Genomic DNA, 15,389 nt, shown 5'->3' with positions numbered 1-15,389 from the left:
GTATACCTAGTATTACTAATAAAAACTTATTAAAATTTTGGCTTGATTCGATTCGACCATCTCCAATCATACTCTATAAATGAGTTTTGGTGTAGAAATCTCTCCAACCATACACCAAGCTTAAATTCATTTTTGGTGTTTTTTGTGAAACACCATATTTGGTGTTACTATAAAAATTTTGTGAGACAAAAACCCAAAAATGGTGTAAATTTCAAATTTAGTGTAAATGGTTGGAGTAAAACTACTTTTTGGTGTGACGTATACTCAAAAATGGGTTTTAGCTTGGTGTAAATAGTTGGAGATGGTCTAAACAACGAGAAAAAGTTGGTCCAGAAATGGGCATATTTTTTTACCAAATCACATATCTCCTCATTTTCAATAATAATAATAATAATAATAATAATAATAATAATAATAATAATAATCAATTTGCAAACTTTTGAGTGAGCGAGGACTAGAAATAGAATAAAAATCTTTCAAGTGTCAATACAATGCATCACAAAAATATGAATCGAAAGAGGAAAATAAACTCAGCTGTCGTTCGCTTTAATGTCAAATTTTGCAGAATCTCTTTTAATATGGAACTTGCAGGAGCAAGATGGAAGTAGTCAGAACGACGTCGTTGATGATCGATTACAAGTTTTAACTAATCAGAAGATCGAATACAAGCATCACTGATACCAGTTTCAACTGTTTGGATGTCGGCAAGATACTACGACTATCGAGTCCATTCTACTACCTCCCTCTCACAATCGTCATCAATTCACTAACCAGAATTCAACGATGTGCACCGTACATCTGACTGGAATCGTATTGTTGATAAGCAGCTTTGGGCGACGCACTCTTTCCATAAGTAGCTGCTGCTGTAGGAACATTCCCATAGCCACCAGACTGATCGTAGGTAGGCTGAGTTTGAGCATAGCCCGACTGTGCAGCAGCAGTCGCAGGATAAGCTGCTGTTGCTTGAGTAGCACCATAAGCCGGATCTGTGGACCCTTGGTACCCATATGCTGTATTATTGGCAGCTGGTTGCTCGGCATAACCAGGTTGAGCTGTAGGGTATGAACCATAACCACCAGCAACAGGTGCTGCCTGAGAATATGCCGGTGGCTGTTGAGCTCCCGGCTGACCATACCCAGGCTGACCACCTTGAGGAGGATACGCAGAAGCAGATGCTGCAGCGGGAGTATGGCCATATCCGTCAGTTGTGCCCCCGTAGGAAGGATAGCTTTGTTGCATAGGTGCACTTGACGCATAGGGGTAAGACTGTTGAGACGGCATGTTCTGGCCGTATGTTTGAGTGGCTGAGCCAGGGCCTTGGTAAGGCGCTTCTCCAGGCTGGTTAGGCCTAGGCTGACCATAGGACTCAGAATGAGGTGCTTGTGGCTGCACGCCGTACATTGGTGGCTTATTGTATTGGTCCTGATGACCATAACCCAAGTGGGCACCGCCCTGGGCATATGGTGTTGGCTGAGAGCTCATGTGGCCATAGTGTTGTGCGGAAGCAGGGTGATCATATTTAGCCTCGTTATACCCATGTCCATATGGTTGTGAAGGAGCTTGCGGGTAAGGAGCTGAATGCCCATAATCTGGGCCCTGCTGCTGCCCGTAATTGTAGCCGCCCTGGTAAATGAAAGTCAAGATAGGGGGTCACAGTTCATGAATACCGATACCAAGTGGAATTAAGATACTGAGCCAAAATATATAATTAGCACCAACCTGAGGTGGAGGTCCATGCATTGATGCTGGAGGTCTTTGCTCCCAGCTTGGACCAAAGTTTCTCGGAGCCTGTGGTGGAGGGTAGTTACCATATGGGGGAGGATATTGTGAACTCTGAGAAGGATATTGTCCTCTGTGTGGATAATCATAACCAGAGAATTGCGCGTGATGAGAGCTCCTTGGTCCCCATTGTGGAGCAGGAGGTCCACGTGGACGATATCCCTGCTGGTTGTATCCTCCAGAGAGAGGAGATGGTCTGCTCACGGTCTACGCATATAATTGAGTAAGAAATAAGTAGCATAACAAACACGATTCACGCCAAAAAAAACATAATACAAGTTGCAATAGCTCATATAAACGTCTAATCTCAACAACACAGGCTTTAACAGTAATAAAAACAAGTGGCAAATAACTAATGAAAGCGTATCAAGTATAAAGTACTATGGGTCTGCAGGAGCTCAAACATAGTAACAAAATAATAGTAAATCATACAGTATACAGCTTAAATTACAAAAGGAACCAAGATCCAACAATAAGACATTAATGAAATAATAGATTCAGAAAAAAAGGAATACCATCTTGAAGAGTTATACATCTAGAAGGTACAACATGCATCAATGAGATATGTGATCGTATGAGAAAATCAACAATGGTGTAGAAGTGAAATCAAAGCTACAATTTAGGGGTATAGAAGAAGTTTCACATATGAGCGAAATCCAATCTAAACCTTCGCAGTGCATAACTCAGCGGTCATTTATCAACCACATGTGTTTTGGTGTACAGAAGTAACCAATTATCATACACCTTATTTCTATACGCGCTATGGCAATTGATGAACCTTGAAGAAGACATATGTGTGATTCACAATTAACAGCAACAAGAAAGCTTTTTCTTCAAGAGAAATAACTCTGATAATGGTTAGAATGCATAGACAAACTATTCACTAAAACATGTGTAGTGTAATGTAGCAAACCAGTACTGTATTTGCTAAAATTCAGAAACAAAACAGCTTTAAACAAGTATAAAAATGTAAGCACTTGTGGAAAGGACAAAAATCAGAAGAAATAGGAGTCTAACATTTAACCAGTTAATTTCAAGCTGATCATCAATTACCAAAAGAGCATATAAAAGAGTGAAAACTACCATATTCTCCTATACAGAATTGATTTGATTGTATAGATCCAAACTACTTCATAAAGACAATTTCACTATGTGGGGCACTCTTTTCCGGTATGTCTAAAAAGTATGATATCAGGCAGACCACATAGCCTCACTAGTGATATTATTCATCAGCTTCTAAGTCTCAAAGCAATCTTACCAACTATTAACATCCTGCAATGTCGAGGTTTAATGCTTGGTACCTCTCTTCCGGTGACGCAAGAGAATAGTGGTGGTTGTTATTGATACACCAAGAAGTCAATGCGAACTGGAAGTGAAAGAAAAAGCCAAATCTGCATTTTAAGTCAACCAATTCGAAAAATTGGCACCTTCAAGACAGATAAATCATGGCAACTGAAATCTTATTTTGAATTTGAGATTTTCCTAACAGCATTCAAGAAGTCTTGCTAGGGTACTTAAAAAATCATCTAGTTCATCGTGCAACTTTCTCAAATTATAGAAGACATTAGTTGAAGTGGCACGAAATTATGAAAACCCACACAAGTAGCCTCTAAGAGGGTCCAAGGAGACCATCTACTAGCCGATTTGATTCCCAGTTAGTTAAGATATTTATAATCAATCTAAAGAACCTATCAATATAATACCATACATTATATCTATAAGAGTTTGAATGTTGCATAACATCAAATTTCACCTAAAGCCGATAGACATAGCAAATTCTGCAAAGCGGGTGTTCAGACTGAAACACGTAGGCACCACATAACCTATAACCACGTAGAGTATTGCTAAGGTCTCATTCATAAGTTAAAGCTCATTAGCAATTGAAAACCACTTATATTCTCAGAAGAAATATTTTCAAGGAAGAAGGAAGCATCAAGGAATGTCTAGTTATCTATCACACTGAAATCTACGATTAAGGCCTCTAACTTTGGATTATATAGAAAAAATAGTTAGTAACCATACAGAAACGTATTATTGATAAAATACTATACAATATAATAAAGTGAATCCTGGGCCAAAGAGGTTTCCTAATTAGGCATACCAATATTGTACCAATACTACATAATTGCATAGAATGTTATGCAAAGACATGTATTTGCAAAACAAAGATACACAAACCAGGATGTTATGTAACCGAACCAGCACAATAAGCAAAAACAACACTTAGTAATTCCACATGCTTATGCAGGGGGGAATACTTTCTGCCGAGCATCATTGAGAGGAGAGATATATATGAACCAGTCTACATGATAGCTCAGAAAAGAAGGAGAAACATCTACACAAACCTGATTCATAACTTCTTTGATCATTTCTCTTGCAGTATCTATCTGCTTCTTGTTACCAGTCACACGGACCATCTTTTCACTAGATTGGTCGGCAGCACCATTTGGTTGTATAAGCTGCAGACAAAAAAGAGACTTCCAACTTTTAGCTACGAAAAGTGAACCAAAATTATCATAAGTAATACAGTATCTACTACCTGAATGCGTGCCCCAGATCTTGTCTGCAAGTTTCTGATTGTTTCTCCGCCCTTTCCAATTATTAAACCAACCTATAGTAGCAGTAAATAATTTAGCTCCTCATTGCAACAAACATTTACATCAATAAAACACATGGAGAAGCAAAAACATATATGCATGTCAACAAAGAGATAGCAGATAAGAGATGAAGAGTAAACCTTTTCAACTGGGACTTGAATTTCAAGTAGCTCACCACCACTGGCAGCCTGAGCTGTGTTGAATCCTCGAGCAACAAGTGAGGGTGAACCTCCAGCATCAGCCTAACAGAACACAATCAGTTTCAAATTCAGGTCTTAGAGCACAGGAATACAAAGGAAATCAAATAGAAGTACACCACAACCCAACCTCTGCAATCACGCCCTTTATCAATCTTTCTGCCCGATTTATACTTTCCAAGGTCCCAACTAGTTCCAAAGGCCTGGATACTGCTCGGGGATCTGCATCAGCATCCCTCACAATTTGAATTTTGGCACCAGAATTATCCTGCAGAGACCGAATTGTATCCCCTGCCTTTCCTATTAGAACTCCAACCTACAAACCCAAAATAAGCAGAAGTGTTTAGAGACCTATATGTGTATTACTTGCAGTGTCATAAAAATCCAGCAGCTATACAGACTCAACTACGTTTCATAAATTTCAGCCTCATCTTCACCATTTCTAAACATACTACCAGGGTCAAAACATATGCCATGCAATGGGAAAGACAGACTGTGCCGGTAGATCAGATACAGGTGCAAAACATTCAAACTAACCTTCATGGTTTCTATATTCAAACTAAACATCACCCTAAACAAGTATCCAGATTTCAGAGCAATGTAAGTAACATAGAGAACAGTCTAGAACTTCACAACAAATCAGAGAATGCAAGGCGCAAAGTATAAATATTAAATTGTGCCATTGGTTTACCTTGTCATTAGGAACCTCCATTTTACGTGACAGTATTGTATCTGAACCTGGCAGCCTGTCAGCAGACTGAACTGGAACATCCCCCTCTCTCGGCAGATTGGAGGGCTCTTCTTCAGATTCTGCATTTGGTTGCCCTGCTTCCTCAGCACTTCCAACATCAGTTTTCTCAGTGTCACTAGGAGCGGTTTCTACAGTGGCTGTCTCTTGAGGCTCTTTGACAGGTTCTTGGACCCCCAAAGATTGGCCATTATCATCCTCAGTTTCAGGCTTCTCAGACTCCTCTTTAGGTTCATCTTCTTTCTCCTCTTTAGATTCTACTTCCTTCTCCTCTTTAGTTTCTTCTTCCTTCTCCTCTTTAGTTTCTTCTTCCTTCTCCACTTCAGGTTCTTCTTCCTTCCCCTCTTCTGTGTGTCCGTTCTGTGGAACTGCTAAGAAGTTCAAAATCCCAGTTAGAAAAGTCTCCATTTCCACTTTTTTCAAAGATAAGAGCTCAAAAGATCTCCTAGGTCAAACATAGCAGCTATAATCAAAGTGTAATCAAAATAAAATAACCCTAAACTGTAATATTTTGATCACAGTTTGCACCGGATAAACGAATCAGGATATGTAACCTTAGACATTTTAACGCTACTATCTATCAATCGCATTTGATCACAGTTTGCACCGGATAAAACAACAGATGTCAAATACTCAAACAAATACTCCACCTCCGGATCCTAACAGCTGAAAGCGACATGAAAATCAAAATTCAAGGAGCAGTAATTAGGGCATATCAGCAAAAATCACCTGAACCATCAGCATCGGCAACATCATCGCCATTGCTCTCCAAACGGGGCCGTTTAGCCTCAGATTCATCCACACCGCCATTCCCCTCCTCCTGCGATCCGCTCTTCAAAGCGTCAATATCCGAGGTGTTCTCAGGCTCCGTAACCGCCGCAGGAGCGTCGCTGTGCTCAATTTCTTCGAGCTTCCTCTTGAGGCCATCTCCGGCGGCGGATGCAGCGGGGCTAGCTTCCGGCGGCGTGATCACGCTCTCATCCGCCATAGATGATCAGATAACGTCGTCGCAGCTAGGGATTAGGGTTTCCTCTTCGCCAGTACCAATTGCAAAGTGGTGAATCGTGAGCTCCCTTAACTGTTAAAGCAATTTATTTATCACGACACATTTTCATGTGGTTGGTGTGTATATATATTTATTTATACACGGATATTTTTCCTCTTTAGGTAATTGGAATTTGGGCTTGGGCTTATGGGCCGAATTTTTTCAATGACCCAATTATTCAATCCAACTTTTAAAATACGACAAATTAAATAGTGTGGGCTATTAGATGATATCCAAGAAATTCTTAAATTTCAGTTCATTTTAAAAGGAGTAGTAATTTAAATTATAATGTATGTTATATTTTTTAATTAGTATAAATTTTTATAATGAATTACTATAAATTACTCTATAAAATTTTAATTTTCTCAATTTTTTATTGTATGTACAAAATGAAAGGAAAAATAAGGAAAGAAATGCAAACAAAATAAAATAAGTAAAAGAAAGAAAGGAAAGGAAAATAAATAAATAAAAACTTATTGATGACGTTGTTTTGACATCACCAATAGATGTCATTTTGTATATGGATGAATGAATGCGAAAAACTAAAACTTCGTGATTTAATATTACATTTTGATCAAACCTTATTTGACTGACGAGAAATTTAGCAATCTCCGTGATTCAAATAGCTATTATCTCATTTGAAAACTATAATAGCCTTTTTCTTTTTTCTATAACCTGTAACGCACACAAACATTGATTGTTCCTTTTTGATATAAAGTCTTACAAAATATACTATGAATGTATGTGACACTATAGTCAATGATAGAAAATATTGCATGTATAAAAATTTTATGATTCTCCAACCTTAATTTTAATAATATGTCAACACCTTTTCTTTTTGCCGCATGGAACATGCGTAGACAACATATATAGAATCTACCAATTATTGTACGTGTAATTTGTAAATATGATAAAAGAAACGCAATATATTTCGCATTTTGTATTTCCAAATAATACGTATCAAATTAAGAGTAGTTGCTGTGAATAAGTATACATGCAACTATGCAAGCCTCGCTAAGTAGTAGTTCTACTTAGTAATTAACATAAATAAATACTCCCTCCGTCCCCGATTAAGAGACACTTGATAGTAAAAGTCGATAAATAGTAAAATAAAATAGAGAATAAGGCAGAGAAGAGTCTTTTTTACATTATTCTCTCACTTACTTTACCATTTTTACACTTTAACTATTTATTATCATTTTTACAAAACGAGTGCAGAAATGCAAGTGTGACTCTTAATCGGGGACGGAGGTAGTATTATTTTAACCAATCAATTGTATATTTTTATGAAATCTGATGGAGCTAACTTTACTTATATTCAGAATAATTTTAAAAACACTATTTGAACCTTTTAAATAAGTACATATTTATGTTCAATATACACTACTAGTATCATTTAAATGCATATTTTATACTTATAGTATATATCACATAACGAAACATTTTAGCTAGAAAAAAAAATTAAATGAAACACGTCACGATTCCAACTATAGCAAAAAATAACAGGAAGAACATAATACTCCATATAGGAGTATTAAACAATACTGTAGAATTGATGAAACAAAGAAGAGAATTGAACATGATCATTACAAACTGTTAAACTCCATACAAAACAGAATGTAGTAACAAAAAAAGAGAGAAAAATCTAATCCATACTATATATAAAGCACACTTGAAGATCATGCAATTGCTCTTAATTTACAACAGAAATCAACCCATCACACCAAACCAAGAAATCATAAATTAGACACGAAAGAGAATCCCAAACCCTAGGAAGAAGAATCTACATGTCTCGGACATGAAAGATATTAGGGTTCTTGACAACGATGTCATACATGTAAATGGAGTTGAACTTGTTGAAGTCTTTGGGGAGAGAGATGAGGTCGATGGAGGAGCGTTTGTGGAATTGGTAGAGGTCGGGATCGCCTCCATAGTACCTCTCCCACCCCAAATCCCTCAGGATTTGGTCGAGCAAGCTGTACGACGACACCACTTGTCCAGACGGAAGGTGCACCAGCACCTTCCGCTTGGAGTTGGAACTCCCGGAGCCACGCCTCCCCTCAGCATGGTCGGCTCCCGGGTTCTCAACGAGTTGCATGACTCCATTGTTCTTGAATACCCAGACACCAGACATGTTGGATGGAAGTGAGGGTTTTTGGAGAAGTTGAAGCAATTAAGTTGTGATGGTTTGAGGTTTTTTTGGAGAAGTTGAAGTGAGTTGTGATGGTTTGAAGTGGAGAGATTGGGAGGGTATTTATAAGTGTGAGGAGAGAGAGAAAGGGGGATAGTTTTGATAGTGGAATTGAAAGGGATGTTTAATGTTTTTTAGGGTTTGTCTTGTGTAATAACCTATATAGATATTGTGGGACCCATTACATTTTTATCTAGGGTATTTTTTTAAGAGAATCTTTGGGTATTGAGGGCTTTTTTTCTGTTCATATTGGAGAATCTGTGCAGTGGGGGGGAACAATATTCGGCCGCATTATTATTATAGACCAAATGCATTAATTTTTTTGGAAAATATATGTGTATGTGTATTGCTATTTGCTATAGTATATTATTGTGACCACTTACATCACATGTCCACACACGTGAAGGGGGGTTAAGAGAGGGATTTTTGTGATTGTTACTATTTGATCAAAGTGAGATATATTAACATGTGAGAATTTCTGTTTTTCATTGTATAATTGAACATAATATTACCTTTGATATAATTGGAAAAGTAAATCATTTCTAACTATTACCATTAAAACAACACTTTAATCTAGCTAAACACCAGAAAGTGCTAGCTGATAAACTCAATTGCTATATGCATTTAGGGATTAGACTTGGTGCATTTTATGTGGTTTTAGAACTATTCAACTATGCTCTTGGTTACTCCTCTATTCATTGGTTATTTGATGGGTTTGTTTAGTCTTGATTTAAACAAGGATTAAAATTTATTCTCTGATTTAAGGCATATAAGTGTCCACGCGAAGCTCTGTCAAATATGAAGAGAAATCGTGAAGGATGATAGGAATTTACAAAATACACCGACTATGTACTTTGTTCGCAGATTTGTCCATAAACTTAAAACAACCCTTCTTTGAGGCTAACTTGAGCACAATCTCAAGTGAAACTTGTTTGATAATCTATATGTTTATGCAAAATTTGTGAAATGAGTATTGATTACATGATTAAGATCAATTGACACCTTAATTCAGTAAATTTGAGAAGTTTGAGACTAAGTATGAGGAACTAGGGTTTTAGGAGCTTTGAGGATTGCATGCTATCTAGTGATTTAACTGAGATACAAGTTGTAGTGTGTAAGTATAATGTTTGGGTACTTTTTTGATAGCTACAATATACATTCAAAATCAGTCCAACTAACGCATGACATGGAAAGAAATCTGAACACAAAACTAAGGGTCCTAACTCCTAAATGTCATGTCAATATAAAGAAAGTGCTTTCCAATATATGTTGTGGGAAATCAAATATAAATAGGGCTAATTCTCACATGTTATCACATGGAGAATGTGTGGTGTAATGGTCCTTCCTCTAATGGTCATGGATGTATATAGGCTTTGTTTGATGAGCTAGCAGCCAACTCTCATAAAACATATCACTAGATATCTTTCCCATCAATCATGGTATATGCCCAACTCCCTTCACTTTGGGATATCTTTGTCAAATCTAGTTGTAGCCTATATATGGCCATCTACATTTATTGTGATAATCTCTGTTTCATTTTACTACTTTTACTACCTCATCTAGAATAAGTTAATTCTACCCAATTATCATATTTTGCAGTATTACTTTATGTGTTATTGCAAGACATGCACATCTATTTCATCGAATGTGTTTGTGTAAATTATGATGCCATTCAATGCAAGTTAAAGTGGCTCTTGCATGTAGGTAAAAGAGTAACTTGTGGTTAATTAACTTTTTTGATTAATTTGGCTATCATTGTGAATGTTATGGATAAGGGCCAACAATTTTCGGCACAACACTAAAGCATGACATGAAAACGTACAAAATTATTGGGTTAGAATCAGGTCTTCTTGTGTTCGTGTCCTTATGGATTCGATCAATAAGAACCTGATAATTTTGGGTTGGGTCCAGGTCGAATTCGGTTAACCCATTAATATAATTTTAATTTTTTATTAGTGTTATAAGTAGTTTATCATTTTCTCACTTTTCATGTCTCCCTAGGTTATTGTGTCAAGTCTGTGTCACTATCGTGTCATGTCATATTCATTCTGTGTTGTGTCTCTAATGGATTTGTGTTGGTGTAGGTTGTTTTTGGGTTTAAATGTACCAAGTTGATCAGTCCGTATTCGGTTTTAGAGTTTTCTTAATAGGTCGTGTTCGATCGAGTTTGCCTAAACAAATTGAGTCGTTATTAGATCGACATGACTCACAGCGCAATTTGTCAGCCATAACTATGGAGGTTAGGTCTATTTAATGAATATTTTTATTACATTTTGTTAAGCATGCATATAATCTACTTCTTTCCTACTTTGGTAGTCTTTCTTCCACTTGACACTACTTTCCACTTAATACTATTAGGTTTTGGGTTTGGCAGCCGGTAAGAAAAGGCCATGTATTCTCAACTTCGTATATAAAGCTATGATCACACTTTTCTTGAAAAGAAACAATTGTCGCCTTTTATATTAACATATACCAAATGTATTACAAAAGCTTCATATTAATTTCAATATATATCTAACATTTTCATATTAATTTGTACTTCGATCATCGATAAATTAACAAAACATAATCATTAGCTGAAATTGCAAGAAAGAATCAATTGCATGGCATCCCATTGTCCACAAAGGAGATGCTTGTGTGGCAAATTAGATCAAAGCCAACTATTTAAATAAATTCTTTTTGGTATAATGGATGTGCCCAAGCTATAAATCTTTCTTGGTAGGCTTGTTGATTCCTTTTTTTTGCATTGGAATCTTATGTTGTTTAAAGTTTTTAAGTTTTTTGTAGTAACCAATAGCTAAAAGAGTGATCAATTCCCTTTTTCATTACCTTTTGCTGAGGTATTCTTTTTGGTAGAGGATTCAAAGTGAAAGATCCCTCCTTCTTTGAGATAGAAATGAAATAAAATATGAGACTGATTTAGATTGATTTTTTTTTTTTTTTTTACTTTTTTTAAACCATTTGTTTGCACCATTTAATCCCTAGTTTGCAACACATTGTCAACATTTTATTTCAAATCTTGTACTAGTATATATTTTTGCAACAATATAAAGTATAATTAATCCCTATCTATATGTATCACATATGCACTACTAACTTAATAAATTACAAATGCACACATATTCCTTGTCCTTGTTTGTACGCATAATATTTTCTTTGGGATAAATTATATTAAATGATCACCTAACTATTGTAGAAATTCTTTTTATAGGAATATATGCCAAATAGCATTAAATCTTTGCTTCTTCCTCTCAAATTAGAGAGGCATTATGATTTGCTGGTGCTTTTCTTGTGCAGATTGCACACTATAATTTTATATTGTTAAATAAATGGAATAAAATTTATAGACGTTCCTTAGGATGATGTTTGATGTTTCTAGGAATATTTCTATAATTAATTATAGGCCTAACTTCGAGTGTTAATTTTCTACTAGTATTTGGCCAGCTACTTAAAGTTATCATGGGAATATTAGGACAAGGTTAAAAAGAGAATACATATTAAATTTAAATGGATTCCTGCTATAGAATAATTTGTTGATATTATATTTAAATAGTATGTCAGCGCCACAAAATTTAGTGTAAATATGTTAATACTATTAAACATGACATAATCAAAGTGAGCCACATCAGTATCTGACGTGCATAGCAAAATTAGTAATTTGACACAATTAAAGATTTTTTTTTGCGATTGTTATATATTTTGGGACTTCTAGAAAAAAAATCCCAAACTTGAGCTATTTTATGGTGTCTAATTTTTTACTATTTTTTTCAAAAACTGATGCCCCAAAGATTAGGTTCCAAATTAGTTTAATTTTCCCATGAAAGAACTGTGAACCATCTATCAGTAGCTAAATTAATGTAACAGTAATGATCAACACAATGAAATAATAAGCCTCTCATCTTTAATGATTATTTGTAAAAAAATTCTATGTGATAATACCTTAAATAATTGTTACAAATGCACACATAACATCTAGACCTATCAATCATAAGATTGTCATTCCAATAATTTTGTTAAAATTTATTTTTGAAAAAAAGCTAAGATGATTTTGCTTGAGAAGCTTCAACATTAAGGGAAGCCAATCCAACAGTTTCCGGGCTCTTTAGCTGATCAAGCTGCTTCTTTCCGCGCCGAACTAAATACTCGATGTAGAGGTAGTTCTTACGATCAACCTGTGAGGAGTTCCGGCGGAACTCTTGAGACACAAGTGCTTCGATTCTGCTACGTTCTTCGGGGGATTTCGTGCGCGCTGCTCGTAAGAATCCTCTGTATAAGGCAAGGACTTGCAACTGCATCCCTGAAAGCCTTGGTCTAGTGGAAGCTCCCATTGCATCTGAACGCGAGCCTGAGAAGGCGGTGGAAAAGCTGAAAAGTATAAACATGAAGGGCAGCATCATATATATCATACTTCCTCAACGTGCGAATATATGCAGGGCAATTCAGAAATGAGAACGCAAATGTCGGATATTATAAGGCATGCCCCTCGACCTTAAAGAAGCGATGAACATCACTAGAAATATTACCCCTTGTGCTTAAGTTCCTATCTCAAAAATGAAAAATATAACCAGAATATGACCTCACAATGAGGGAGTAGTATTTTCCAATTTCCAGTTTCATACCAAATTTCCACTCTGCTCTGAACATTTCTCAACAAGGATTACAGTGATTCAAGATGATTGAACCTTTGTATCATATAGCAGCTAGGACATTATGACACAAGGTTTGGTATGAATAATTCTTCAACAAGAATTTAAAAGGTTTTCTTATATGATTATGTAGCTAAGAGGAAATAGCCAGTAAATATCAGTTAAAAGTCATAACAAATGTGAGAGTCGGCCTAACACATCACACCACAAGAAATGTATCAACCTCCGCGCCAAATTCTTTAAAATAAACATCATAACATTTGAAATAACTAAGGAAACACTAATGAGAATGACCGAATGAGAAATTTATCCTAATCTTCTAAGCTGCCCTTTCAAGTCACAACAGCCCCAACCACATTGCCACACTTCTATCATCCTTATCCACCGCCCTTTCAACCAAATCCCAACTACGGTCTGACTCACACCGGGAAACCAAATTCATCGCAAATCATAGACGTGCAAATCTGCAACGACCAACTTCTGACAAACACATATCTCTAAGCATTCGACACACCTTGGAAAAACACTTTACAAAAGGATTTTTTTCCAACAAGGGATGAACTACAGAGAGAGGGATCAGCAAAACATAAGTTTGTTAGGAAGATGCAAGGTGGGATGGTCTGTGTTTGTGGACGGTCAGGGGAATTGGGCAGGTCTGGATATCGGAAGCAGCAGGGGGATTAGTAGAGGTGTAGTAAAGCTAAGCTGATACAAAAACTTACTATCTCAAGCTCAACTCAACTCAACTCCTTTACATTTTCTAAGAGCTCAACCTTCTCTACTTGAGCCCTAGCTCAATCTGTTCCAAAATTCCTATTCTTGCAATTGGATCATTTAAGCTTTAATTTAAGCAAACCGAAGCTAGCTCGAGCTTAGGGTTTAATAATCTAGTAAAAAAATCTAAGGTAATTCAAATATGCAAAAGCCCTAACAACAGTCAATACCAATCGTATCATATCACTCACAAGCTTCGAAATTTAAACATAAACATGAAAATCGTATCATTGATGGTCTTGCAGAATGCAGATCGACCAAAACACACCTCAAAACATTCAACATAGCATAAGAATCCGTCGTATCTTATTTCACAGCACAAACAATACCGATTTCGATTCATACAAAGGCTTAAACTGAGAGAAAAACTGAAAAATAAAACAAGCATGTAAAATGAAGTGAGAAATAGTCACCGTATGTTTGAAATTGAATAATTGGAACTAGCACAATCGGAAACCACCCAGTAATTGGGGATTCCGGCGCACGCAGGGGAGGATGCGGCGGAAGGAGTAGCGGATTTTGGGAGCTAATAGAGAGAATTTAGAATATGTTATTGTTATTGATTTTTCATTTTTCGTATTTAATTTTCATTAATACTTGCAAAATAAAAAGAGAGGAATATGAGTATTTACTAAAAATGAGATTCAAATACTGATATTTCAGCGCATTTGCACTTTTTTTAATAGGTTTGTGTTAAAATGACAATCCTCTTAAAGTGACACGTGACACCACTTATACAGTAATATTATAAACGCTACACAGCAATCTATAGATTGTTGTCAGTAGCGGACGCAGAAATAAACGTAAGTAGGGGCTGAATTTTCAAAATTTATCTTAAAATTAAATTTGTAAGCATCTTAGAATATTAATAGGGGCTTTTACATGATAATATAGGTAAAATATGAATAAATTTTGGAACTTCATAATAGAAAAAAGTTTAAAAAATAATTTCATTAGGGGCTAAAGCCCTCCCCCAGTTACACGTAGTTCCGCCAGTGATTGTTGTATAGCGTGTTGGATATTGCTGGTCAAGAAAAATTGTTGTATAATATACAAAATATTGCTGGCCGTTTTTTTCAGAATTTTTTTTTTTTTTTTTTTTTTGCCACATGGCAGCTGATTGTTCGTCCACGTATACAAATAATTGGCTAGAAATGGTAGTATGGTGTTATTATAAGAGATGGTGGCATCCTAACACTCCCCTTTCTTGATATCTATAAGGTTTATTTGTCTAATCTCAAAATTTGATCAAATTCTAGTAGTATATCATCTTTCTAGACCAAATTTTTTTATTTTATAAACAATTAAGTCCCTATAGATATAATCAATTACAATTCACTAGATGTAATCAAATTGCTAATATTTTTTTCTAATTGCTAATTATATCAACCGTCTATGTTATAGATATCAAT

The 15,389-nt window shown here is 36.0% G+C and overlaps 3 protein-coding genes across 5 annotated transcripts; all 3 read right to left on the bottom strand.

Moving 5' to 3' along the window:
- Positions 1-519: 519 nt before the first annotated feature.
- LOC125221070 (KH domain-containing protein) lies at positions 520-6,416 on the bottom strand. Of its 2 annotated transcripts, none has more exons than XM_048123199.2 (8): positions 6,051-6,416; positions 5,265-5,692; positions 4,704-4,889; positions 4,517-4,618; positions 4,319-4,390; positions 4,125-4,238; positions 1,720-1,986; positions 520-1,623 (listed from the first exon to the last, which is right to left on the bottom strand). In XM_048123199.2, the coding sequence occupies exons 1-8, from the start codon at positions 6,307-6,309 to the stop codon at positions 778-780; spliced, it is 2,274 nt and encodes a 757-aa protein (XP_047979156.2). In that variant the 5' UTR covers positions 6,310-6,416; the 3' UTR covers positions 520-777. The 2 variants fall into 2 exon arrangements, with proteins under 2 accessions (XP_047979156.2, XP_047979157.2); XM_048123200.2 differs by having other exon boundaries at positions 5,265-5,689.
- Positions 6,417-7,827: 1,411 nt separating this feature from the next.
- On the bottom strand, positions 7,828-8,585 carry LOC148933015 (flowering-promoting factor 1-like). The gene has a single exon (XM_089063216.1). It carries the CDS (start codon positions 8,498-8,500, stop codon positions 8,150-8,152), a length of 351 nt encoding a protein of 116 aa, XP_088919342.1. The 5' UTR covers positions 8,501-8,585; the 3' UTR covers positions 7,828-8,149.
- Positions 8,586-12,436: 3,851 nt separating this feature from the next.
- LOC148933014 (LYR family of Fe/S cluster biogenesis protein) lies at positions 12,437-14,550 on the bottom strand. Of its 2 annotated transcripts, none has more exons than XM_089057820.1 (2): positions 14,391-14,550; positions 12,437-12,922 (listed from the first exon to the last, which is right to left on the bottom strand). In XM_089057820.1, exon 2 carries the CDS (start codon positions 12,883-12,885, stop codon positions 12,595-12,597), a length of 291 nt encoding a protein of 96 aa, XP_088913946.1. In that variant the 5' UTR covers positions 12,886-12,922; positions 14,391-14,550; the 3' UTR covers positions 12,437-12,594. The 2 variants fall into 2 exon arrangements, with proteins under 2 accessions (XP_088913946.1, XP_088913947.1); XM_089057821.1 differs by having other exon boundaries at positions 12,437-12,902.
- Between the last annotated feature and the right edge of the window lie 839 nt (positions 14,551-15,389).

The sequence above is a fragment of the Salvia hispanica genome, chromosome 1 (genome assembly GCF_029641045.1).
Source record: "Salvia hispanica isolate PSC_SH4W2 chromosome 1, Shi_PSC_v1, whole genome shotgun sequence".
NCBI lineage: Eukaryota > Viridiplantae > Streptophyta > Magnoliopsida > Lamiales > Lamiaceae > Salvia > Salvia hispanica.
Note: the sequence above shows the minus strand (reverse complement) of the source record. Positions and strands in the feature narration are given on the sequence as shown.

Excerpts from the sequence above, each read along its gene's own strand:
- LOC125221070 (XM_048123199.2), bottom strand. The coding sequence starts at position 6,309 with ATGGCGGATGAGAGCGTGATCACGCCGCCGGAAGCTAGCCCCGCTGCA. Across the intron at positions 4,619-4,703 it reads TAAAGGGCGTGATTGCAGAG|GCTGATGCTGGAGGTTCACC; the intron begins GTTGGGTTGTGG and ends GTGTTCTGTTAG. Across the intron at positions 1,987-4,124 it reads TCAAAGAAGTTATGAATCAG|ACCGTGAGCAGACCATCTCC; the intron begins GTTTGTGTAGAT and ends TTATATGCGTAG.
- LOC148933015 (XM_089063216.1), bottom strand. The coding sequence starts at position 8,500 with ATGTCTGGTGTCTGGGTATTCAAGAACAATGGAGTCATGCAACTCGTT.
- LOC148933014 (XM_089057820.1), bottom strand. The coding sequence starts at position 12,885 with ATGGGAGCTTCCACTAGACCAAGGCTTTCAGGGATGCAGTTGCAAGTC.